Source organism: Rhinolophus sinicus, chromosome 18 (genome assembly GCF_057876585.1).
Source record: "Rhinolophus sinicus isolate RSI-liver-muscle chromosome 18, RSI-T2T, whole genome shotgun sequence".
In the NCBI taxonomy this organism is placed as follows: Eukaryota; Metazoa; Chordata; class Mammalia; order Chiroptera; family Rhinolophidae; genus Rhinolophus; species Rhinolophus sinicus.
This window is the reverse complement of record NC_142518.1, coordinates 72,134,355-72,160,166: the sequence shown is the minus strand read 5'-3', so window position 1 is coordinate 72,160,166 and position 25,812 is coordinate 72,134,355. Positions and strand designations below refer to the sequence as shown.

The window sequence follows — 25,812 nt, the reverse complement described above, 5'->3', positions numbered from 1 at the left end:
TTATTTTGTTTATGTGATGTATCACATTGATGGATTTGCGGATGTTGAACCATCCTTGTGCCCCGGGGATGAACCCCACTTGGTCATGATGAATAATCTTTTTAATGCATTGTTGTATTCGATTTGCTAGAATTTTATTTAGGATTTTTGCATGGGTATTCATTAGAGATATTGGTCTGTAGTTTTCTTTTTTTGTGCTGTCCTTACCAGGTTTTGGTATCAGGGTAATGTTGGCCTCATAAAATGAGTTAGGGAGTACTGTCTCTTCTTCAATTTTTTGGAAGAGTTTGTGCAGAATTGGTATTAGATCCTCTTTGAAGGTTTGGTAGAATTCACTAGTGAAGCCATCTGGTCCCGGACTTTTGCTTTTGGGAAGGCTTTGGATGACTGATTCAATTTCGTTACTGGTGATCGGTCTGTTTAGATTTTCCTGTTCTCCATGGTTCAGCCTTGGAAGGCTATATGTTTCTAAGAACTTGTCCATTTCTTCTAGGTTGTTGAATTTGGTGGCATATAGTCCTTCATAGTATTCTTGGATGATCCTTTGTATTTCTGTGGTGTCCGTGATAACTTCCCCTTTTACGTTTCTGATTTTGTTAATCAGTGTCTTCTCTCTTTTTATCTTAGTAAGTCTAGCCAAGGGTTTGTCAATTTTGTTAATCTTTTCAAAGAACCAGCTCTTTGTCATATTAATTTTTTCTATTGTCTTTTTGTTCTCTATTTCATTTAGTTCTGCTCTAATTTTTGTTATTTCCTTTCTTCTGCTGACCTTGGGTTTTACTTGTTCTTCTTTTTCTAGTTCTTTAAGGTGTAACATGAGGTTATTTATTTGGGAGTTTTCTTCTTTCTTGAGATAGGCCTGTAATGAGATAAATTTCCCTCTTAAAACTGCTTTCGCTGCATCCCAAAAATTTTGGTAGGATGTATTTTCATTGTCATTTGTTTCTATGTATCTTTTGATCTCTCCTCTAATTTCTTCTTTGACCCAGTCCTTCTTTAAAAGTATGTTGTTTAGTCTCCATGTATTTGTGTTTTTTCCCGCTTTCTTTTTACAGTTGATATCCAATTTCAAAGCCTTGTGATCAGAGAATATGCATGGTATGATTTCAATCTTCTTAAATTTGTTGAGACTGATTTTATGTCCCAATATATGGTCTGTCCTTGAGAATGTTCCATGTACACTAGAAAAGAATGTATAGTCTGATGTTTTAGGATGAAGTGCTCTATAAATGTCAATTATGTCCTATACATCTAATGTGTCATTTAGGGCTACTATTTCGTTATTTATTTTCTGTTTGGATGATCTATCCATAGCTGTCAATGATGTATTCAAGTCCCCTAGTATAATTGTGTTTTGGTCAATTTCTCCCTTTAGTTCTGTTAGTAGTTGCTTGGTGTATTTCGGTGCTCCCTGATTGGGGGCATAAATATTGATGACTGTTATGTCTTCTTGTTGTACAGTCCCCTTCACCATTATGAAATGTCCATCTTTGTCTCTTGTTATCTTTTTCACCTTGAAGTCTGTTTCATCTTACATCATTATGGCTACACCTGATTTTCTCTGGGTACCATTTGCTTGGAGTGTCAATTTCCACCCTTTCACTTTGAGTCTATGCTTGTCCTTGTAGCTGAGATGTGTCTCTTGGAGACAGCATATGGTTGGGTTTAGTTTTTTGATCCAATCTGCTACTCTGTGCCGTTTTATTGGTGAGTTCAGTCCATTTACATTTAGAGTAATTATTGATATGTGAGGATTTCCTGTCATTCTATCCTTAGTTTTCTGGTAAGGTTGTGTCTCCATTGTTTCTTTGCCTTTTTGTTGTTGTCTATTATTTCTGTGTGGTGGTATTCTATGATGTTTCCCTCTGTTTCTTTTTTTATTTCAGTATGTATTTCAATTCTGGATTTTTTTTTGAGTGGTTACCCTTAAGTTTATGTAAAAGAAAGTTTGATATTTAGAGTATTCCATTTTCTTCAGCACGCTTACTTTCTCCATTCCCATATTCCGGTTCAGGCCTTTACTCTCCCCCTTTTTGAGTTTTGTTTGCCACAAATTGTCCCTGTTGATGGTGGTCGAATGGCCTCCTTTAGTATTTCTTGTAGTGCAGGTCGTGTATTAGAAAATTCCCTCAGCTTCTGTATGTCTGGAAAGGTCTTTATTCCTCCTTCATATCTAAAGGATATCTTTGCTGGATATATTATTCTTGGCTCATGGTTTCTCTCTTTCAATAGTTTGAATATTTGGTTCCACTCCCTCCTGGCTTGTAGAGTTTCTGCTGAAAAATCTGATGATAATCTAATGGGCTTTCCTTTGTAAGTTACCGTCTTCTTTTCCCTGGCTGCCTTGAGGATTCTTTCTTTGCCGTTGATTTTAGACATCTTCAATACAATGTGCCTTGGAGAAGGTCTGTTGGGATTGAGGTAACTAGGTGTTCTATTTGCTTCTTGGATTCGAGGGTCCAGTTCTGTCCACAAATTTGGGAAGTTCTCATCGACAATTTGTTTGAATATATTCTCTGTTCCCTTCTCTCTTTCTTCTCCTTCTGGTATGCCCATTATTCTTATATTGCTCTTTCTGATGGAGTCAGAAAGTTCTTGTAGAGTTCTTTCATTTCTTTTAAGTCTCAAGTCTCTTTCTTCTTCAATTTGCGTCATTTCCAGGTTTCTATCTTCGATGTCACTGATTCTTTGCTCCATCTGGTCAACTCTACTACCTAAGCTGGTTATTTCATTCTTAATTTCTTCTATTGAGTTCTTAATCTCCAGAAATTCTATTTGGTTCTTTTTTAAGATTTCAATCTCTTTCGTAAAATGTTCATGCTGTTCTTTGATTGAGTTTCTGAGTTCCTTTAACTGCCTATCTGTGTTTTCTTGTATCTCGTTGAGTTTTTTCAGAACTGCAATCTTGAATTCTCTGTCATTTAAGTCACATATTTCTGTATCTTTAAGTGCCTTCTCTGGAGATTTTTCACTTTCTTTCTGAGCTATCTTGTTGCCTTGGTTATTCATGGCGATTACTGGTTTACTATTTCTCTTCCTAGACATCTACAGGAGTGACTTCTGCAACAGGTTGATAGAAAGCGGTCTTTCTTTTGTTTGCCAGTACTTGTTGGTAGAATGTTTTATTATTTCTCCAACTGCAACTTATTTTTCTTCTCCCACACGGTAGTGCTATGTTTTCTCTGCAGTATTCCAACTTCTCACGCAATGGGGGGATTCCCTGGGAGACGGGCTTCTCCTCTGTTAATAGTTCGTCTAGGTCACAGGGCGCAGTGTCCCAGTGGGTATGCGGAGAGCTTTTGATGTTCGAAAGCTCTTCCAGCTGCTGATTCAGAGCCCGTATATTTCAGCAGTTCTGTTTACTCCTGCAGGGATCCGCCCAGATAGGTGGGGTCAGGGGCGGGGTGAGTTGTGAGAGGTGGCCCAGAGCAATGGCGGCGACCACCACCACAGCCGGTCCTGCTTCCACTGCTCTCTCCCCTTTGCTGGAACTAGTTGGGCTGTGAATTTGTGTTTGCGGTCCACAGATCTCAAAACAGCAAATTTTCTGTTGTTTTGATCTGACACTGCTACTGTTTCGCTTCTAGCACCGGGCAGGTGGGGGCGGGGCGAGCTCTGGGAGGGGAGGGAGGGGGCGGCTAGTCTCAGTGCCTAAGGCTCCGTTCTCTGCTTGGCAGTGCGGGCTTAAACCACCGTTTTCAGCCTTTTTCCCTCAGTCTTTTCTCCGAGGTCTCTGCCGTGAACGTTGGGTTCAGCCATGTTATATGCTGTCCCCTCAGCCCTGTGGAGCCCTGGCGGAGCCCTAGCAGTCCGATCTCCCGCAGCTGCGGTAGTTCCAGGAAGCAGCGAGCTCGGCACACTGAGCTAGGTCTGCGTCCTGCGCCCGCGCGGTTCCGTCTCAGCGCGCTTCTCCCTTTCCTCCTCCCTCCACTCGCGCGAATCTCCCACCTGTAGGTGATTTCAGTCGGTAGTGGGCCTCTTCGTGTTGCTTGTCTGCTCTGCAGGGAGTCCTTTGTGGAGTTTTTGTTGTTCGATTCTTTGTAAATTCCAGGGGAGCTTTACAGAGGCTCACCTCACTCCGCCATTTTTCCGGAAGTCCCTCGCTTACCTTTTTTTGATATCAGAGAGATTATTCATTATGCATTTGTACCAACTGGACAAACAGTTAACCAAGTTTACTATTTGGAAGTGCTGAAAAGGCTGCGTGAAAAAAAGTTAGATGACCTGAACTTTTCACCAACAATTTGTGACTCTTGCATCACAACAATGCACCAGTAAATAAATAACTATATTGGAACACCCTCCCTACTCACCTGATTTGGCCCCCAATGACTTCTTTCTTTACTTGAAGATAAAGGAAATATTGAAAGGAAGACATTTTGATGACATTCAGGACATCAAGGGTAATACGATGACAGCTCTGATAACCATTCCAGAAAAAGAGTTCCAAAATTGCTTTGAAGGGTGAACTAGGCACTGGCGTCAGTGCATAGCTTCCCAAGGGGAGTACTTCAAAGGTGACCGTAGTGATATTCAGTATGAGGCATATAGCACTTTTTCTAGGATGAGTTCACGAACTTAATTGTCTGACCTCGCATATAAATATACACATAACTCGACAAAATTGTCAAAATAAAGCAATTATAACTTCAAATAAAAGCATTTATTAAACATAGCACTGTTTTATCTGCTAGATTTGCTTTTTAAGAACTTAAATTCAAAAAAAGTTTTCAAAAAAGTATTGTCAAATTCGTGAAGAAAATCATTTAATTTTACCACATTTGAAATAAAACTAGCTCTAATCTGATTTCCTTATTTACATACACTAGAAAAAAGTAGTATTAGAAGAACAGGAGAAAGAACAGAGATAAAGTTTGACTGAAAGATGCTCGTGGGAGTATGGACGTGTGAGGAACAGAGAGGAAAGGAGAGGCCACAGATAATCACTCCTGAGTAACATCGTAACAATTAGTTCTCTGATAGAAAGTTTTGAGACTGGGGACAAAGGGGTCAAAATCACTGGCAGGAAAGGTCATTTCTTTTTGCAGCAGAAAGGTTTACAAGGTAACTGCCGTACACTGTGTAGAAAGGAAATTGTTCAGTTTTTGTAAGTGCATTAAATCAGGCAATTAGTATAAAACTATGCAACAAATAATTTGGAAGCTAGTTCTAGAATACATTTTCTAGTCACTTGGGGAACTCTTCCAGCTCATTAAGCTATAATAATCAAGTCTTTGCAAGTCATTCAGGAATTAATATGTGCCAATGTCTGGGTTCTAAAAGTACAAAAAAAAAACACAAGCTGACAATCTTGGTTTGCTTTTCCATATACACAGAGGTTTATCATCTGACTGCCTGAACATCCAAGGTCATGAATCAGCCTACCCATGGGAAGTTCTATAGCTATAGTAAATTGGGAAGAGAACAGATACTGTCTTTCAGCTGTGTGAGAAAAGAAGAGATTTAAAAAGATAAAGAAATTCAAGCCATCCGTTGAATGTCTGTAATTGAGTAAGGTACCAATGTTCTAGGCCTTATTAAAGGTCTATAGGGTTTCAGGAGCATCCTGCCATACCAGTAACATGAAACTTCTTAAGGAAATTCACCACCATAATTGATGTGAAATACTTTTTACTAAATGGCATAGCAAGATAATAAGAAAGCAAGGCTCTATGATTTAAAAAAAAAACAAAAAAACAAAACAGGCATCTTGCAGGTAATGATTACTGTCCATGGACCAATGGCTGAATGGAGATACAGCACCACTGACTTTGAAGATGAAAGATATCTTGACAGGTCATGTAGTCCAATCTCCCGCACATTCATCTACCCTATATTACCCCTGATAGCCTCGCTTTTTCCTTTATAACTCGAATTTACTCTCCCATGGCAGCATATATTGGTGGGAATTTCTATTAATCAGAAAGTCCTTTCTAAAATATGAAAGGATTTATATATATCAAATGTTATAGTCGGGGCTGGCTTCATGGGCTTGTGACCTGCCCATAGGGCCCCATGCCCACAAGGGCCCCCATGATTTGGTTAAATGCTTTGCTATCACCATATGGAAATTCTTAATTTTCAAACAAAAAGCCCTACTTGTTCATTTTGCACTGGGCCCCACAAATTAGGTAGCTGATACTGGTTATAGTGGTTTTCTCTGGGAAGTGGGATAATGGGTAATCATTATTTTCTCTTTTATACTTATACATGTTTTCCAAAATTTTTACAATAAACACCTTTTTAACCTTTTAGAAAAAATAAAGCTATTTCTTACACTTAAAAAAAGGAAGATCTTTCTTAGGATAGATAAAATGCTACTTCTTTGCAATTTGGGGGCAATACAAAACATACTATACTCTATTCAACATGATGGGTCGTCAAATATGATTACAGCTATCTTGTCTCCTCTTGCTTATTCTTCTTTTTCTTCTTGCTTAAAATACACCCAGTTCTTTTAACTGTTTGTTGTATGAAACTGTCTGGGCCTCTTATTATTTCTTCTACCATTCTCTTGTCTATTTGTCAAAGTCTCTTATAAAATATGTCATTCAAACCTGAATACCAGGTATGGTCTGAACAATTGCAGGTTTATTATATTGTGGGCTTCATGGTTCTGTTAGTGCAGTCTAAGATCATACTAGCTTTTTAAGCTACTACATCATATTATCTTACTAAGCGTGCGATCAACTAACCTACTTAGATCATTTTCACAAATATAAGAACCAATCTAGGTACTCTGTCCCATACAGCTGATTTTTAAAAACCTAAAAGCAATGTACATTTATTTACTCATGTTAAATTTTATCTCACTGATTTCAACTAAGCATTCTAACTTGTACAGATCTTTCTGAATCTTGATTTTATCTTCTATGACACTGATTCTCAACCCAAACTGCAAATTTGAATCATTTGGAGGCGTTTTTGAAACTACTCAAGCTCAAGTTTTCAAACTATTAAAGTCCAGAGATCCTAATTTAATTCATCTGGAATAGGGCCTGGAGATTCTATGTTCCCCTTAATTTTGTATTATAAAAAATTTCAAGATTAAGTCATAAAATGGGGGCATGAGGTGAGTCTCTTAAAATCTCCCCTGGAATTTACAACAAACTGAACAACTATAACTCCACAAAGAACGCCCTGCACAGAAGACAGGCAAGACAAAGAGGCACGCAACTGAAATCACCTAAAGGTGGGCAAATTGGGCGAGCAGGGGAACAGGGAAGCAGGAAGTGAGGTCGACGTGGGCCGTGCGGAAAAAGGAGCAGCATGGCACAGGAGCAGACCCAGAGCTCTGAGCTCCGAGTTCCCTGCATTCCAGAGCTACTGCAGTCACGGGAAAGGGAAGAACTCGGACTGCTAGGGCTCCATTTATGGCCCACAGTCCTGCCTGAGGGATCAGCATATAACACGGTTGAACACAGTGCACACGGCAGAGACCTCGGAGCAAAGACTGAGGGAAGAAGGGTGAAAACAGCGGTTTAAGCCCTCACTGCCTAGCAGAGGGTGGAAGGCTTAGGCTCAGAGCCTAGCCACCCCCTCTCCACCCTCCAAGAGCTCGCCCCACCCCCACCCTCCCAATGCTAGAAGCTGAACACTAGCAGTGTCAGATCAAAAGAACAGAATATCTTCAGTACTGAGAACTATGGCCCATAGCCATGGACTTGCAGCCCAACTAGTTCCAGAAAAGGGCAGGGAGCTTTGGGTGCAGGACTGGTTATGCTGGTGGTCACTGCCATTGCTCTGGGCCACCTCTCACAGCCCACCCCGCCCCTGGCCCCACCTATCTGGGCAGATCCTGCAGGAGTAAACAGAGCTGCTTAAACACACAGGCTCTGAATCTGGTGCAGGAAGAGCTTTGGAACGTCAGAAGCTCTCCACATACCCCACCCACACAGAGGCAGTGCCCTGATATCCAAGCAACCTGTTCACAGAGGAGAAGCCTGCCTTCAAGGGAATCCCCCATGGTGTGAGAAGCTGGAACAGTGCAGAGAAAATATAACACTACAGTGTGAAAGAGAATAAAAGGCTACAGTCGGAGAGAAAATAAAAATTCTACCAACAGCTACAGGAATACAAAAGAAAGACCTCTTTCTAACAACCTCTTGCAGAACCTACTCCTGTAGATGCCTAAGAAGAGAAATAATTATTCACTAATTGCCATGAATAACCAAGGTAACAACACACCTCAGAAAGAAAATGAAAAGTCTCCAGAAAATGAACATGAAGACATGGAAATATGTGACTTAAATGACAGAGAATTCAAGACAGCAGTTCAGAAAAAACTCAACGAGATGCACGAAAACACAGGCAGTTTAATGAACTCAGAAACACAATCAAAGAAAAAAAACACCGAACATTTTACCAAGAACATTGAAATTTAAAAAAAAGAACCAAATAAAATTTCTGGAGGTTAAGGACTCAATAAAAGAAATGAAGAATAAAATAGCCAGCTCAGGGAGTACTGTTGACCAGATGGAGGAAAGAATCAGTGACATAGAAGATAGAAATCTGAAAATGAAACAGAAGGAAGAAGAGAGAGACTTGAGAGTTAAAAGAAATGAAAGAACTCTACAAGAACTTTCCGACTTCATCATAAAGAACAATATAAGAATAATGGGCATACCAGAAGGAGAAGAAAGGAAGAAGGGAACAGAGAGTATATTTAAACAAATAGTCGATGAGAACTTCTCAAACTTGTGGAAAGAACTAGATCCTCGAACCCAAGAAGCAAAATAGAACACCTAATTACCTCAACCCCAACAGGCCTTCTCCAAGGCACATAGTATTGAAGCTGTCAAAAATTAACGACAAAGAAAGAATCCTGAAGGAAGCCAGGGAAAAGAAGGCGGTAACCTACAAAGGAAAGCCCATTAGGTTATCATCAGATTTTTTCAGCAGACACTCTATAAGCCAGGAGGGATTGGAATCAAATATTCAAACTATTGAAAGAGATAAATTATGAGCCAAGAATAATATATCCAGCAAAGATATTCCTCAGATATGAAGGAGGAATAAAGACCTTTCCAGACGTACAGAAGCTGAGGGAATTTTCTAACACTGGACCTGCACCACACGAAATACTGAAGGAGGCTATTCCACCAGCATAAATAGGGATAATTTGTGACAAACAGAAAACATAAAAGGGGGGAGAGTAATAGCCTGAAACAGAATACGGGCATGGAGAAAGTAAGCATACTGAAGAAAAAGAATACTCTAAATATGAAACTTTCTTTTATATAAGCTTAATGGTAATGACTCAAAAACAAAATCCAGAACTGAAATATATAACATAAGAAGAAACAGAGGGAAAATCATAGAATACCAACACAAGGAAATAATAGACAGCAACAAAAAGGCAAAGAAACAATGAAGACACAGTCTTACCAGAAAACCAAAGACAGAATGATAAGAAATCCTCATATATCAATAATCGCACTAAATGTAAATAGACTTAACTCACCAATAAAATGGCACAGAGTAGCAGACTGGATTAAAAAAAACCAAAAACAACTAAACCCAACAATATGCTGCTTCCAAGAGATACATCTCAGCTACAAGGACAAACATAGACTCAAAGTGAAAGGGTGGAAAGTGACACTCCAAGCAAATGGTATACAGAGAAAAGCAGGTGTAGCTACACTGATATCAGATGAAACAGACTTTGGGTTAAAAAAGGTAACAAGATACAAAGATGGACATTTCATTATGATAAAGGGGACTATACAACAAGAAGACATAACAGCCATCAGTATTTGTGCCACCAATCAGGGAGCACCAAAATATATCAAGCAACTACTAACAGAACTAAAGGGAGAAATTGACCAAAACACAATTATAATAGGGGACCTAAATACATCATTGACAACTATAGCTAGATCATCCAAACAGAAAGTAAATTAAAAAATATCAGCCCTAAATGACACATTAGATGAAATGGACATAACTGACATTTACAGAGCACTTCATCCTACAACATAAGACTACACGTTCTTTTCTAGTGTACATAGAACATTCTCAAGGACAGACCATATCCTGGGACATAAAACTAGCCTCAGCAAATTTCAGAAGATTGAAATCATCCCAAGCATATTCTCTGATTACAAGGATTTGAAATTGGATAGCAACTGCAAAAAGAAAGCAGGAAAAAAACACAAATATGTGGAGATTAAACAACATTCTATTAAAGAATGACTGGGTCAATGAAGAAATAAGAGATCAAAGATACATAGAAACAAATGAGAATGAAAATAGAACCTACCAAAATTTCTGGGATGCAGTGAAAGCCGTTATAAGAGCCTATTTCAAGAAAGAAGAAAAATCACAGATTAATAAACTCGTGTTACACCTTAAAGAACTAGAAAATGAGGAACAATTGAAACCAAAAGTCAGCAGAAGGAAGGAAATAATAAAAATCAGAGCAGAACTAAATGAAATAGAATAGAAAAAGACAACAGAATAAATTAATGTGACAAAGAGCTGGTTCTTTGAAAAGATTAATGAAATTGAGGAACGCTTGGCTGGACTCACTAAGATAAAAAGAGAAAACACACAAATAAACAAAATCAGAAATGAAAACGGGGAAGTTATCATGGATGCCATAGAAATACAAAGCATCACCCAAGAATACTATGAAGGACTATATGCCGCCAAATTCAATAACCTAGAAGAAATGGACAAGTTCTCAGAAACATACAGCCTTCCTAGGCTGAATCACGAAGAATTGGAAAATCTAAATAGACTGATCACCAGTAAGGAAATTGAATCAGTCATCTGAAACCTTCCCAAAAGCAAAAGTCTTGGGCCAGATGGCTTCACCAGTGAATTCTACCAAACCTTCAAAGAGGATCAAATACCAATCCTGCTCAAACTCTTCCAAAACATTGAAGAAGAGACAGTATTCCCTAACTCATTTTATGAGGACAACATTACCCCAATACCAAAATCTGGTAAGGAAAAAAACAAAATTACAGACTGATATCTCTCATGAATACAGATGCAAAATTTCTAAACAAAATTATAATAAATCAAATGCAACAATGTATTAAAAAGGTTATACATCACTACCAAGTGGGGTTCATCCCAGGGGCAGAAGGATGGTTCAAAATATGCCAATCCAACAATGTGATACACCACATAAACAAAAGAAAGGACAAAAATCATATGATTATATCACTTGATGCAGAAAAAGCGTTTGACAAGATGCAACATCCATTTATGATTAAAACACTTAATAAAATAGGTACAGCAGAAAAATACCTTAACATAATAAAGGTCATATATGACAAACACTCAGCTAATATCACAATTAATGGTGAAAATCTGAAGCTCTTTGCTCTATGTTTACGAACATGACAGGGCTGTTCCTATCACCTCTGCTTTTCAACATAGTATTGGAAGTCCTAGCCCGAGCAATCAGGCAAGAGAAGAATAAACGGAATGCAAATTGGGAATGAAGAAGTCAAATTGTCACTTTTTGCAAATGATATGATGCTATATACAGAAAACCCTAAAGAATCCACCAAAAAGCTATCAGAAAAAATACATGAATACAGTCAAGTTGCCAGCTACAAAAATCAGTGTATAAAAGTCCATTATATTCCTATATACTAATGATGAAATCTCAGGAAAAAAAACAAACAAAACAAAACAAAAAAACAATTCCTTTTGCAGTTGCAACAAAAAGAATAAAATACCTAGGAATAAACCTAACCAAGTGTGTGAAAGAACTATATACTAAAAACCATAAGACATTTTTAAAATAAAATGAAGAAGACACAAAGAAATGGAAAGTCATTCCATGTTCATGGATTGGAAGAATCAACATAGTTAAAATGCCCGTATTACCCAAAGCAATATACAGATTTAATGCAATCCCTATCAAAATCCCAATGGCATTTTTTTTTAAAGAAATAGAACAAAAAAATATCAGTTTTGTATGGAACCATAAAAGACCCTGAATAGCCTAAGTAATGCTAACAAAAAAGAACAATGCTGGAAGTATCACACTCCCTGACTTTAGCATGTATTACAGGGCAACAATAATCAAAACAGTATGATATTGTCAAAAAAACAGACACACGGACCAATGGAATATAATTGAGAACGCAGAAATAAACCCACATAAATATGGACAGAGAATTTTAGACAAAGGAACCAAAAACATACAATCTTTGGAGAAAATACAGCCTCTTCAATAAATACTGCTAGAAGAATTGGAAAGCCATGTGCAAAGAATGAAACTAGAGTGCTATCCGTCACCATGTACCCAAATTAATTCAAAATGGATCAAAGACCAGGGCAGCTGGATGGCTCAGTTGGTCAGAGCGCAAGTTCTGAACAACAGGGTTACAGGTTCGATTCACACATGGGCCATTGAGTTGCGCCCTCCACGGCTAGATTTAGGACAGTGAGCTGCAGCTGGGCTTACAGAGGGGCGGCCCGATGGCTCAGTGGGTTGGAGCATGGGCTCTCGACAGCAGGGTTGCTGGTTCAGTTCCTGCATGGGGTGGTGGGCTGTGCCCCCTGCAGCTAAAGGTTGAGACCAGCGACTGGACTTGGGACTGGGCTGTGCCCTCCAAGTCGCTGTCCTAGATTGAAGGACAACGACATGGAGCTGATGGGCCCTGGAGAAACACACTTTTCCCCAATATTCCCCAATTTAAAAAAATGGATCAAAGACCTAAACATAAGACCTGAAACAATAAACTACATAGAAGAAAACATAGGTACTAAATTCAAGGACATTGGGTTCAAAGAGCGTTGTATGAATTTGACTCCAAAGGCAAGGGAAGTAAAAGCTAAAATAAATGAATGGGACTATATGAAACTTAAAAGCTTCTACACAGCAAAAGAAACCATCGACAAAATAAAGAGGCAACCAACTGAATGGGAGAAAATTTTTGCAAACAGTGCCTCCGATAAGGGGCTAATATTCAAAATATACAAGGAACTCATGCAACTCAACAACGAAAAAACAAACAACCCAATTGAAAAATGGGCAGAGGACCTGAAGAGACATTTCTCCAAAGATGACATACAAATGGCCAACAGACATATGAAAAAATGCTCAACATCATTAATCATCAGAGAAATGCAAAGAAAACCACAATGAGATATCGCCTCACACCAGTTAGAATGGCTATCATCAACAAGACAAATAGTAACAAGTGTTGGAGAGGCTGTGGATTAAAAGGAACCCTCATACACTGTTGGTGGGAATGCAGACTGGTGCAGCCACTGTGGAAGGCAGTGTGGAGGTTCCTCAAAAAATTACGAATAGAATTGCCATATGACCCAGCAATCCCTGTCCTGGGTATCTACCCAAAAAATCTGAAAACATTCAGAGATAAAGACACGTGTGCTCCAATGTTCATTGCAGCTTTGTTTACGGTGGCCACGACATGGAAACAACCAAAATGTCCTTTGATAGATGAATGGATAAAGAAGTTGTGCTATATATACACAATGGAATACTATTCAGCGGTAAGAAAAGATGATATAGGAACATTTGTGACAACATGGATGGATCTTGAGAGAGTAATGCTGAGCGAAATGAGTCAGACAGAAAAAGCAGAAAACCATGTGATTTCACTGATATGTGGTATATAAACCAAAAACAACAAAAGAACAAGACAAACAAATGAGAAAGAGAAACTCATAGACACAGACAATAGTTTAGTGCTTACCAGAGGGTAAGGGGGTGGGGGGTGGGAGATGAGGGTAAGGGGGACCAATATATGGTGATGGAAGGAGAACTGACTCTGGGTGGTGAACACACAAGGGGATTTATAGATGATGTAATACAGAATTGAACACCTGAAATCTATGTAATTTTACCAACAATTGTCACCCCAATAAATTTAATAAAATAAAATTTTAAAAAAAAAATTAAGAATCAAATTACCATATGGCCCAGCAATCCCTCTCCTGCGTATCTACTCAAAAAATCTGAAAACATTTATCCATAAAGATATGTGGGCTCCAATGTTCATTGCAGCTTTGTTTACGGTGGCCAAGACATGGAAACAACCAAAGTATCCTTAGATAGATGAACGGATAAAGAAGTTGTGGTATATATACACAATGGAATACTATTCGGCCATAAGAAAAGATGAAATAGTATCATTTGTGACAACATGGATGGATCTTGATATTATAATGCTAAGCGAAATAGGGAAAGTGGAGAACCATATGATTTCACTGATACGTGGGATATAAACCTGAAACGAACAAAAGAACAAGACAAAAAAATGAAGAAACAAAAATTCATAGACATAGACAATAGTTTAGTGGTTACCAGAGTAATGGGGGAGGAGGTTCTAGAAGAGGGTAAGCAGGGTCAAATATATGGTGATGGAAGGAGAACTGACTCTCAGTGGTAAACACATAATGTGAGATATAGATGATGTATTACAGAATTATACACCTGAAAGCTCTGTGATTTTCCTAACAATTCTCACCCCAATAAACTTTAATTAAAAAATTCAAACAGATAAATAAATAGAGAATAACATACTGAATCTTCTATGTGTCCATAATCTAACTTTAATAATTACCAACATTTTGTTAGTCTTCTGTCATTTACCCCTCCTAGAATATTTCAAAGTAAATCCCAGACATCATATCATTTTACCTGTGAATTCTCTAGTTTCATTTAGTTTGTTTTAAAAGGTTGTCAGTTGAATCTAACATGCAGCCAGTGTTGAGAAAACTGATCTATGGTATTAATTGTCCCTTTCAATTTTCACACACCTGCAAATTTGGTAAACATTTCTTTTTTTTGTACTGGCCAATGAAAATGATAATCAGGTAGGACCAAGGGCTGAGTGTTGGAGGAGAAGCCAGTAAAACAGCATGGTTTGAAAATGGCACTTATTATCAATGTGCTAGTTTAGTACACTTTAGTTTGACAAGTGGTTCTTTCTGCTTGTAAACTAGATTGAGGGCACTGCGTAAGGCAACACTGCTCTAGCCACAGAAGAGTCATTTAAATGAACTTGCTAATTACAAACAAGATTTATTTCCGGAGAACTGACTCTGGATGATGAACACACAATGGGATTTATAGATGATGTAATACAGAATTGTACACCTGAAGTCTATGTAATTTTACTAACAATTGTCACCCCAATAAATTTAATAATAAAAAAAAAGATTTATTTCCATTCTAAGTAAAATGTTCTGTTATAAATTCTGGCTATAGAAATGATTGCTGAAACTTTACAGTGAATTCTGTATCTTGTCATAAATTGCCATGTTTACAAAGTCAAACAAGTATACCTTTACTGAATTTTTTATAATCTCAACTGTATTAAATGTTAATGAACAAACTAATTAGTAAACTGCCAACACACTTAGTAGGAAATACATTCAAATAGGAGAAAGTAGTGTTTTCAGTAGAGGTTGTGGGTTTTCCTAAAGCCATTGCTTTTGCTACCAGATCTAAGTCCTTAAAACAGGACGGTGAATGCTTATTTTAGAATAATCAAATATCCACAGTTGGCATTTTGAAAGCTGCCAACTTTATACTAAAAGCTTTGGAAAACAGTTAATATTAAGTGTTCTTTTGTCCTGTTTTCCCTCTCTCTATATTCTTTTAAAGACATTTACTTGGAAACTGGAAATATGTAAGCACTCATTTCCTTCCCTAATTGAAATATTTGCTCATTAAAGGATTTAAAAAAATTGTTAGGGACGTAACTGATGCCACAAAATGACAGAATACAAGGGCATGTGGGCAAAAAAAAAAAAAAAAAAAAGAATACATGACTTATCAATCAAACCCAGCTACATTTCTAAACATTAAAACAGGGAACTATGAGAATTGTCACCATCTTTATTTACAGCACCTTCTTATACTTTAAAAAGTATGCATCAATGTACAAAAAGAGTAGTCCACAGAAAATTAAAGAAAATACAATATCTGAGTTCCTAGGTAGGTGCAAAGCAACAAGCAAGTGTGGCAGCAAATGAATAAATTAATTAGTATAGTACTTTAAAAACATCTAGAAGTAAAGCTGGCTATTATTTTGGTTAGTTCAAAACAAGAGGATAACTAATACAATGATAAAAATCAACAAATGTGATTATCCGTTGTTTTAAAACTTCACTTCTTTATAATGGAGTAAGAGAGAAAAAAGAGCAGGCTGGAGTTGAAAGAGCAGTGGAGGCAACAAGTAACAAAGGTTTAATTCTCAGGTCCCTTTAATTCTCTATCTCAGGTTTTCATCTTCCATAGATGAGGTCATTGCTCTTCAACATTTTCTAGTTGCTAAGGGCACTATCTCCTGAGTCTCATATTTTCAAACATAAATAAATGAATCTGGAATACTTGCTAAGTCCCCAACAACTGCAATTTTCTTTTGCTTTTATACTATATTATTCCTCCCACTTAGAATGTCCTGTCCACCCCATCCCAGATACTGTTAGTGCTCACAGATGATTGATTTTAAAAAAAATCCAAACTGGTTTTTGGCAAGTTGCACCACAGATGTCATACAGGAATTCTGCCAGCAGAATACCACCTATTGTTATTAATCACTGCTTCTAGGAAATCTTTGTATCATTTAACAGGACATCTGATGAGAACTTACACCAGAGCTGGCCTTGTAAAATCGCTTCGGAGGTTTGAAATGGCCCTTATTCATGACTACTTAGAAGCCATCTAAACCAGGCTGATATTATTGATAACCATAGTAATTATATATTTGTTTGCTTATTTGTTTATTATCTGTCTGTTCCACCAGATTATAAACTGTGAGGGCAGGATTACTTCTGTTTTATTTCCACTGTATACCCAACATCCAGTACCGTAGCCAGCTACTTCCCCTACTTCTCTGCTTCCCTTTGCAGTAAAATCTCTAGAAAGAATTATGTATATTCACTCTGACCCCAAATATCTGCTTGGCTCGTACACTCTAGTCCTTCTGGTCTCTGCTCATACTATGTTTCACCGAAAATAAGACCGGATCTTATATTAATTTTTGCTCCAAAAGACACATTAGGGTTTATGTTCAGGGAATGTCATCCTGAAAAATCATGCTAGGGCTTATTTTCCGGTTAGGTCTTATTTACAGGGAAACATGGTAGGTCACCTTAAAGAGACCTTCCCAGACCAAATTCATATAAAATGCCAGCCCTCTCCCCTCTCTATCATAATTATACCTTACTTTTTTTCCTCTTGGTATCACTCATTACCACCAGCCATATATATTATTTGCTCATTTGTCTCCCTCAACTAAATGTTAGCCCCACAAGAACAGGGATTTTGTTTTGCTCACTGCTGTTATCTCCAGTACCTAAAACAGTGCTTGGTTTTAGACGGCACTTGTAATTATCTGTTAAATGAACATATCTTGTACCATCACATTTCCTTTTGTGCTTACATAGTGGCAGCAAAAAGGAGAAAACTGGGTAAATTTTCTAACGTAAAGGTAATATAAAATCCACGTCATATCTGTACTCGCATATAACTGCATGGGAAACATTATAGTGCCCTTTATTTTATTATTAATTTTTGGCTTACCTTACATCCACAGTCCTTCCACAACTGTCCACCAGAAGCATAGACTTTCACCAGTGGAATCATTGTTTCTTCTTCAAGTATTACGTTTTGAAAAATGTAACTAAGATAACTAAAGTTATATGTACTCTTCAATAGCACTCATTAAGACAAGTGCTATTTACATCTATAGAAGCTCTATTTGAGAATTTCTAGGTTTTGGGCAATCATAGAACAAAAAGAAATGCTGCTGTGATATTTTATTCTAATTCTTGTGCATTGTTCTGATTATAAACCATAAATGCACAATCACTATCATACCAAAATTCTTGAATAATTAACTACCAGTGTTTTGCTTTTGTAGTGATATCATTGCATACTGGACATACTCAATGTTACTACTCCAAATCAATTTCTATATACAACATGGGAAAAGAAATTATTAGGGCAAATGGTATAAATATAGATCCTCATTTGGTCTTCAGATTCAGAAAATGGCACTTACCATCTTACTCCTCTTTAATAGATAAATTAATATCAAACATTTACATATTTGTTCACAGGTTTCAAAGCTCATTTGACTCACATAACAATGCTGTGTGGTAGGGAAGATAAGTTTTGTTCCCATTTAATAGATGAGGAAACAAAGCCATTATAAAACAATTACAAATGAACAGAGGCATACAAATATTAAAGAATCAGGGAAGATACAGGGTTAATGGGGTAAGTGTAGTCACTGGACTTGGTAATATATTTATGTATTTGTGGATGGTGGCTTATAGTTAACTTATTAAAAAGAAGCTCTCATAGGGTAACCCCTGGAGAGGGCAAATCACACTGTGTCCCCAACTAGCAGATCTTCCTAAATCCTACACACTAGAGTGCTTAATAGAATGTAGCCCCATAATTCCACTCATGTAGTAGCTCTCATTTGCCAAGCAGAACAAATTGATTTGTACTTAATAAGCCAAATATGCATAAATTATTTTTAATCATGTAAAATCTGGTCCTAAATTTAGATGCCACAGAAGAGTCATTACAATTAATCAGGCCGGGGGAACAAGGAATAATGTAAGGTAACTGCAAAAATGCAGAATGGTGAAATTACTTCTCTAAATGAAAGAAATCACTTTATCTGTAAAATAATCTTATGTATAACAATTTTTTCACAAGATATTCCCCCTGCTGTGAAGAAGGACAATTAAGTAAAATAAAGTTACACAAATGGTAAGTAATCTACCAGATAGCCACTAGAAGTGTTTCAGAATTTAGAAAAGGACCTGAGAATTCTAACTTACAAACGAGTCTCCTGCTATAACTATACTAGGGTTCTCTTTTGCCCAATTTCATTATTATAAAAAAACAAAACAAACTACAAACTAGAGTCACCAAGTCCACAGCGAAAGTCATTACATTGCTAGTGGTTATTGCTAATTATCACATGGCAAAGAAATGAAATCTTAAATAAAGTACAACTATTAACACTTCTAGATGGTCATTATCTTTTCTTCATTAAACAAAATGTATAAATAAATCTTTTAAAGGAGTAGCACATAACATTAGATTTTAGAAAACCAAATGGGCAAAGGCAAGCTTATGCTGGTACACAAACTCCGTGAGAGCTAATCCAAATGTGGATTTGTGGTAAAGCAGAGCAAAGCTCTTGACTTCACAATTTTAAGTAAGAATATAGTAATTGAGCAGCCATGAAAATCAGCACACACTTTAGCTCTAGACCAAAACAAAAACAAACAAAAAAACCCCCAAACTTAAAAAACATCTTTGCTCCTTTCTTATCCATTGTTTAATTTACATGAAATATAGTGGCAGTTCTCACATGGTAATTTGAAGCATCTTGATAATACCACAGGTAAAACAATCATGCAGAGATATAAACCGACCACAAAAATGGGCCTATGGATATTCTCAACATACACGTGTGGTAGAAATCTTGGTTTATTTCTTCAGGCATATCTCATGGGAGTGGGTGGGATAGAGAGGAGAAACTGGTGCAATTGGTCCATGCTTTAAGAAAGCATTTCAAATGAAAAACCACAGAAAACAAGGAGTGATTATTTAAAGGAAATGTGCAACAAGTAAAAAAAAAAATTTAATACATCACAGTGATTTGATTCTCAAGAATCTGATTTGCCTATTATTTTTCAGGAACACTGTTGTACAAAGTGAAATACACTTCTTAATGTGGGCAAATGTGGGTAAATGTTGGCAAGAGCACCAGAAAATTTCTGATCAAATAAAATTATGGGGAACCAAAATATTATGCTGCAACATGGGGCTATAAGACCTATTTTAAATATATCCTGCCCTGTTCTCAATGGACTCAAGAGGATAAATTACATCACTGGGTAATTATGAACACTGATCCTCAAATTTTAATCTGGAAAATATATGCATCTATTAAATGGAAAATTCTTCTGCAAAATAGCATTTGCAACTTTTAAAAATCAGAGAATGACAAAATGTCAATACTAACAAGACAATTTTTCACTACAATATTTTCAAAAGGGCCTTTTTAGAAGCTGGATAAGATGAATAGGTCTTACAAGATTAAAAAAAAAAAATGTCCTGTAGAACCTCAGAATTTCCTCCACCCTGGGGGCGGCTTGAAAAAAAAGGAAGCACACATTTATTACCACATCTTAACAACACATATTACTTTGGCACTTATAGCTTTCATTTTATCCTCTCAACTCTATGAGGTAGACATCATTTCACAGAAGAGGACAAGCAATGTAATCTCCTCTTCCATGAATCTTTATCCAATCCTTCAGTTATTTGGTTCTAACTATAATTCACCTGTTACTAGTTACTGGTTATAACTATAATTTGCCTGTTGTACTGGTTACTTCCCCCTAACCCCACCTTCTCCCTCTTAGGCGATCTTATGGGCACTTCATGGCAGGGAACTGATTCTTAATTGTCTTTGTACCCTAGTATGCCATGTGGCACATAGTAGGCACTTACAGCTGAATAAATAAATAAAAAATTGTCAACTGTCATTCAACAAGTAATGAGAGTGGGACTAAAATGCAGCGTTTCCTATTCTTTGGCCCTCTTCCTGCTACATCACGCTGCCTAAATTAAGCCTGGTCCAGCACTTCAAGGCCACAACACCAAACTAGAAATTGTCACAAAAAAGAGATCTGGTCTCCCCACTGTCCAAAAGTTTAAATGCCCTGCCTGAGACGAGTGGTCTCAAAATAAAATTATTTCCTGGCTTCAAAACACTTAACCAAGGAACAGTTTTGATTTGTAAATCAAAGAATTGAAGGCAGGATGGCTTAAGCGGGAAGAGTTAAACCTCTGTTTGTTTAATTGGTTTGCTTACAACCATGGCTTTGAAAGAAAGAGCAACGCCACTCAAAACCGAAATAAATTACGACAGTTACTCTGAGAGGGGATCCCAAGGACTGAAAACTTGGAGATAAAGTACAAGATGCTAAATTGGAAGAGGTCAGAAATTTTGGGACCTCTCCTATGTTCTCCCCCACAACTTCCCTAATCTCTCACTTGAAGCGTATCCCTCAGGATGTGATTGCGGTAATTTCTCACCGTCGTCCCTGCCCACCACTTACACTCCTTAGGGTGGTGATTATCGATAGTGGGTTTTGTGAAAGAAGTTAAATCCACAGTAGCGAACTGGCCCTAGTCACCAGCCTAAATGCGAACGGTCGAGGTCTAACACTCGTCATCAGCCCCCTCCCCCATGGGAAGCGACAGGGTTAGTACTTTGCCTCAGAAAGAACATCTCCTCCCTTTCCTGTCCCAAGCAAAGAGCAACTGCTGGTCCAGTGAGACATTCTCAGGACTCGGGGAGGGCAACGCAAAAGTGGTGGCAGGAGAAGAACCCCTGTCCCTCCACCCAGGGTTTAGGCTGGTTCGGGCGGAGGGTGGCGACGGCTGTTCTCACCACCTTTTATGTACCAGCGACCCCAGCCCTGAGGGGTAGGGGTGGTCACAGCTTACCTGTGAGCCCCCCTCCGCCTTCCTCTCCGTAGCCCCGACGCCGTTGCAGCACGAAGTAGTCGTTGGACCTTTCCATCAGCCACAGCTTGAGGGCATTTTTCAGGAGCACTTCCTCAGGCTTCAGCCACATCGCCAAGAACTTTGTGCCGCCTGCGAGCAGCGCCCCAGATGCCCTCCTCACTTCACCCTCCACCTGTCTTTTCCCCTCTACTTCTCCTGCCACCAAATCTTCCTCAGGCGGCAGCGGCTCAGGTTCAGGTTTTCCACACTACCCCCAACCCTCCCTTCTCTCCCACGTAGGCAGAGAGATTGCCAATTCCCTCCCACGGCGCTACCGCCCGACTGGAAAATAGTCCCGCTTCTTCACCTCCTGGGAATTGTAGTTTCCTACCAGCATTTCTGTGCTCAAGGCGCTGGAATGTGGGACTACACTTCCCACAATCCAATGGAGTGAGAACTGGGAGGGGTGCTTTCAAAGTGGGTCCCGCCACCAGTTAAGTGTATTTTGGCTGTCTAAAGTTTAAAGAGGGATTTTATTTAAATAAGTGAGCCCCAGGTATAAAAGTTGCTTCTTCTCATTCTTTTACAGCCAAGGGTGTTAAACTGTAGAAAACAAAGTTTCTGGAATTTTGGAGTAGCGAATGGCCCATTCTGGGAAGCAACAGTAGCAGCAACTAACATTGAATGAGCTCTTACTAGTTACTATGTACTAAAGCGATTTCGTGTACTTTATCTAACGTGATCCTTACAGAAGTCTTGCGAAGTAGATTGCTTCAATTTTGCACATAAATGAAAGTGCAGACGGATGAATTGACTTATCCAAGTTCACACAGTAAATGGAGTCTGATACGATTTCTTGTCTAATTCAAAACCTTCCTTAGATTAAGCTCTTTCTGTCCTTACAGGAAGAATATAAACTCTCCTGAAGCCACACAGTTTTCTTCACGGTGTGAGCCCTTTCTTTCTCTCGCTACCCTCCCCCCATCTGTTTACTTAATTACTGTAATCAGCCACAGAAAATGTCTGACTTTCCTTTTCAGGATCTAAACAATTTATGAGCTTTTTTCTTTCTTTCTCAAGCTCTTTAAGAAAAAAAATCCCTTTCAGTGCAGCCTTCACCTCCTTGTACCTTGCCAATGATACACAGCTGCTTAAACACTAAGGTGAATGAGGTCAGTGATTTGCATGACATTGCAGTGAGGAATTATTTGAGGGACGTTTTTATTTATTGCAATAACTAAACCCACCAAAATCAAAGACTGCACTAAAGTGAAGTTAGGTTTATAAAAAGGAAGGAATTGGGAGGCAATGTACAATAAACAAGGGGCTCTTGGCAAGCTATGTTGAGAATGAAGCCTCAAGGCCATTTGGCTAAAAAGGGGGAGGCGGTGAGACACACCCAAATGCCAAGTCATAGAGCCAAAGAACTCTCCCTTGGAGCAGTGTCTCTGGTGTAAACCTCAAGATGTGGACCAGGTCAAGGGAGGCAGATGTGCTAAAAGCAGAGAATTTTCTTGGGTGAGAAAACGGGTCAATTTGCAATTGTCACAATTAGTCCCAAGTAGCTTTCTGGAGAGGAGAAGAGGCAATCCTCCCAGGGCCCAAACTGCAATGTATCCCTGGGAAAAACCTTCCCAATTTGGATGTGTGTTAAGGAAGATAATTTCTTGTCCTGGTGAAAGATCAGTAAATGTAGCAAATGTAGAGAGATGTGAGATGCCCTTCTTTTTTACCTTTCCTTCACTTTTTAAAAATCTTCCCCATCAAACCACATTGTTTTCCAATATCCTACAGGTTAGAGTTGTGCAAGGGCTATTCAGAACTGGATGGTTCCTCTGCCTCTTTATGGCAACTCCATCCAGATATGCCCACATGTTCCCTGTTATAGAACCAGACCCACTGGTGGCTCAGCAGGGGCATTTAGAGAGATCCTGCTTTAGTAAACATTTCACTGCTTATGTAAAGAAACATTTTTTATTAGTTTCAGGTGTACAAAACAATGTAATAGTTAGACATTTACACCCCTCACAAAGTGATAACCCCTCCCCCAATCTACTACCCCTCTGACATCGTATATAGCTGTTACAATTCTCTTGACTCTATTCCCTATGCTGTACTCCACATCCTGTAAAGAAACATTTTTGAAAGTAAATTGCTCCTGTGATATAAATTTTGGCTTGATCATAAACTGTATTTTAAGCCTTTGCAAATAAAAGTGTTTTTCTGAAAATGCCTTAAAAATAGATCATGTCACTATTCAATATTCAATTGTGCATGCTAATATAAATTGGTTTTAGGAAAGGAGTGGAATTACAAACTGCTTTGGATATCATTGCTGGTACTATATTTGTGTGTGTGTGTGTGTGTGTGAGAGAGAGAGAGAGAGAGAGAGAGAGAGTCTTCATTGAGAAGCTTGCACATTTTTACATCCTTACTTTACAGATGAAGAACATGAGGCTCAGAGAAGTTCAGTAACTTGCTTAAGGTCACATAGCTAAATAAATAGCACAGCTGGGATTTGAACCTAGATTTGTCTGACTACAAACCATGACACTATACTACCTATGCATATGATCTGTAAATACCTCAAATACAACATGACCAAAGCCAGACTTATTTCCCCAATATTCCCTGTGCCCAGGGTTGTTCCTTCTACTAGGTTCTCATAGTTCGGAGCACCACTGTTTACCAAGATGCTCAAGCTAAGAACTTTGGAATAATCTTAAACTTCGTAGTCTTACCACCTCCACTGTCACATATGCACACCCTTCTAATTCTTTTTCAAAAGCCCATCCTATTCTCCTATTACCACTTCAGATTAGCGCCTCACTTTCTGGCTATACTATTATGGTAGCTTCCCAACTCATCTTTCTGGTTCCAATTTTGCTTTCTGATATATCTCAGTCACATATTTATTGATACAATATTATACCATGCAGAGATGAATAATACCTCATTTATCCAGAGTCAGTCAGTCTTTCAGCTGGCCCAGGCTTGTAAATTATAGCCTCAAACAACTATGTAAAAAGATACTAGGAAACCCCAAATAGCAGTTCCTAACACTGTGCCATGGAAAAGCTGAGGATGTCTCTCAAGGTTTTACTGGCTTCTTATTTAAAATGAATTTCACAAACTTACTTGATGCTTTAGGGTCTAAAGCAGGTTTAGAAGCAGTAAGAATAAAAATGGGAAGAGCACTGTTAGAGAAGAGCCTTTTAAGGCTTTGCTACTCAAAATGCAGACCATGGACAAGCAACGCCTGCATCACCCAGGAGCTTGGTATAAATTCAGAATCTCAGACCCCATTCCACAGCTGCTGAATCAGAGTGTGCATTTTACCAAGGCCCCCAGGTAATATGTAGGCACATTAAAGTTTTAAACACACTAATTTAAAGCAAATTAGGTATTTGAAAATCAAACTCTACAACAAATCGGAGGTGATTACTCATGTTTCCATTAAGAACTACGCAGGCATCTTTTTAAAAATAAGCTCTGTTAATGAATTTTAGGTGACTGAATTGCTTTTCTAAGAAAAGTTTATACCAGGACATGCCAATTAAAATTTTCTAAGGCAGTGGTTGAGAACTGAGATATCAGAGAAGAAATTGCCACTACCCATGCTGAATCCTATTTATTTATATATACTACTTTCTAACCATTAAAATCTAGGTATGTCCACAAGTGTCTCACATTCATGAGATTGTATGTTTCTGTAGAAAAAAAAGTTCAGAACTAGTGGGTACGGTTTCTCAAACTTTTCACTTAATTAGTTGTATGGTAGAGGACAATGAACATTTATCTTTGGAGGTCAAAGGGCCCAACATAATCATGAATTTCTTTTAAGTCTTATGTAAACCTAAATTTTACATTAGTATGTTTTTTTTGTGTGTTTTTTTTTGTCTTTAAATTATGTTTTAAAATATTTTTAAAATCCACTCCAGAAGAAGAGGTAAGGTAAACAACTCAAAATTTGTTATAGCCTACAGTGATAAAATTTCTCCAGATGTTATAGAACTTAATTAAAATATTTAGTAAATGAACAAAAACTAGATATGGGGGGACGGAGAAGGAATGTTCCTAGCATTCCAATTGTATCTTTAAATGTAGTTTTCGTGATTTCCCTGGGAACCATGTATGAGGTCAGACAATTAAGTTCGAGAACTTGTTGCAACGATGTTGCTAACCTTCTTTTGCTTTCAGAGGGATTCTTCATTATGAATTTGTACCAACTGGACAAACAGTTAAGCAAGTTTACTATTTGGAAGTGCAGAAAAGGCTGGGTGAAAAAAGTTAGATGACCTGAACTTTTCGCCAACAATTCG

General features: G+C 38.1%; 1 protein-coding gene across 2 annotated transcripts in view; it reads right to left on the bottom strand.

The window, feature by feature from the left end:
- TBC1D8B (TBC1 domain family member 8B) overlaps positions 1–21,786 on the bottom strand; it is a 69,727-nt gene extending 47,941 nt beyond the window's left edge. The window contains exon 1 of one of the 2 annotated variants that reach the window (XM_019717708.3): positions 21,491–21,786. In XM_019717708.3, the coding sequence (XP_019573267.3) occupies positions 21,491–21,620 (130 nt within the window). In that variant the 5' untranslated portion in view covers positions 21,621–21,786. The remainder of the gene's footprint in view (positions 1–21,490) is intronic. The other variant, XM_019717709.3, reaches the window with a different exon arrangement.
- Positions 21,787–25,812: the final 4,026 nt, after the last annotated feature.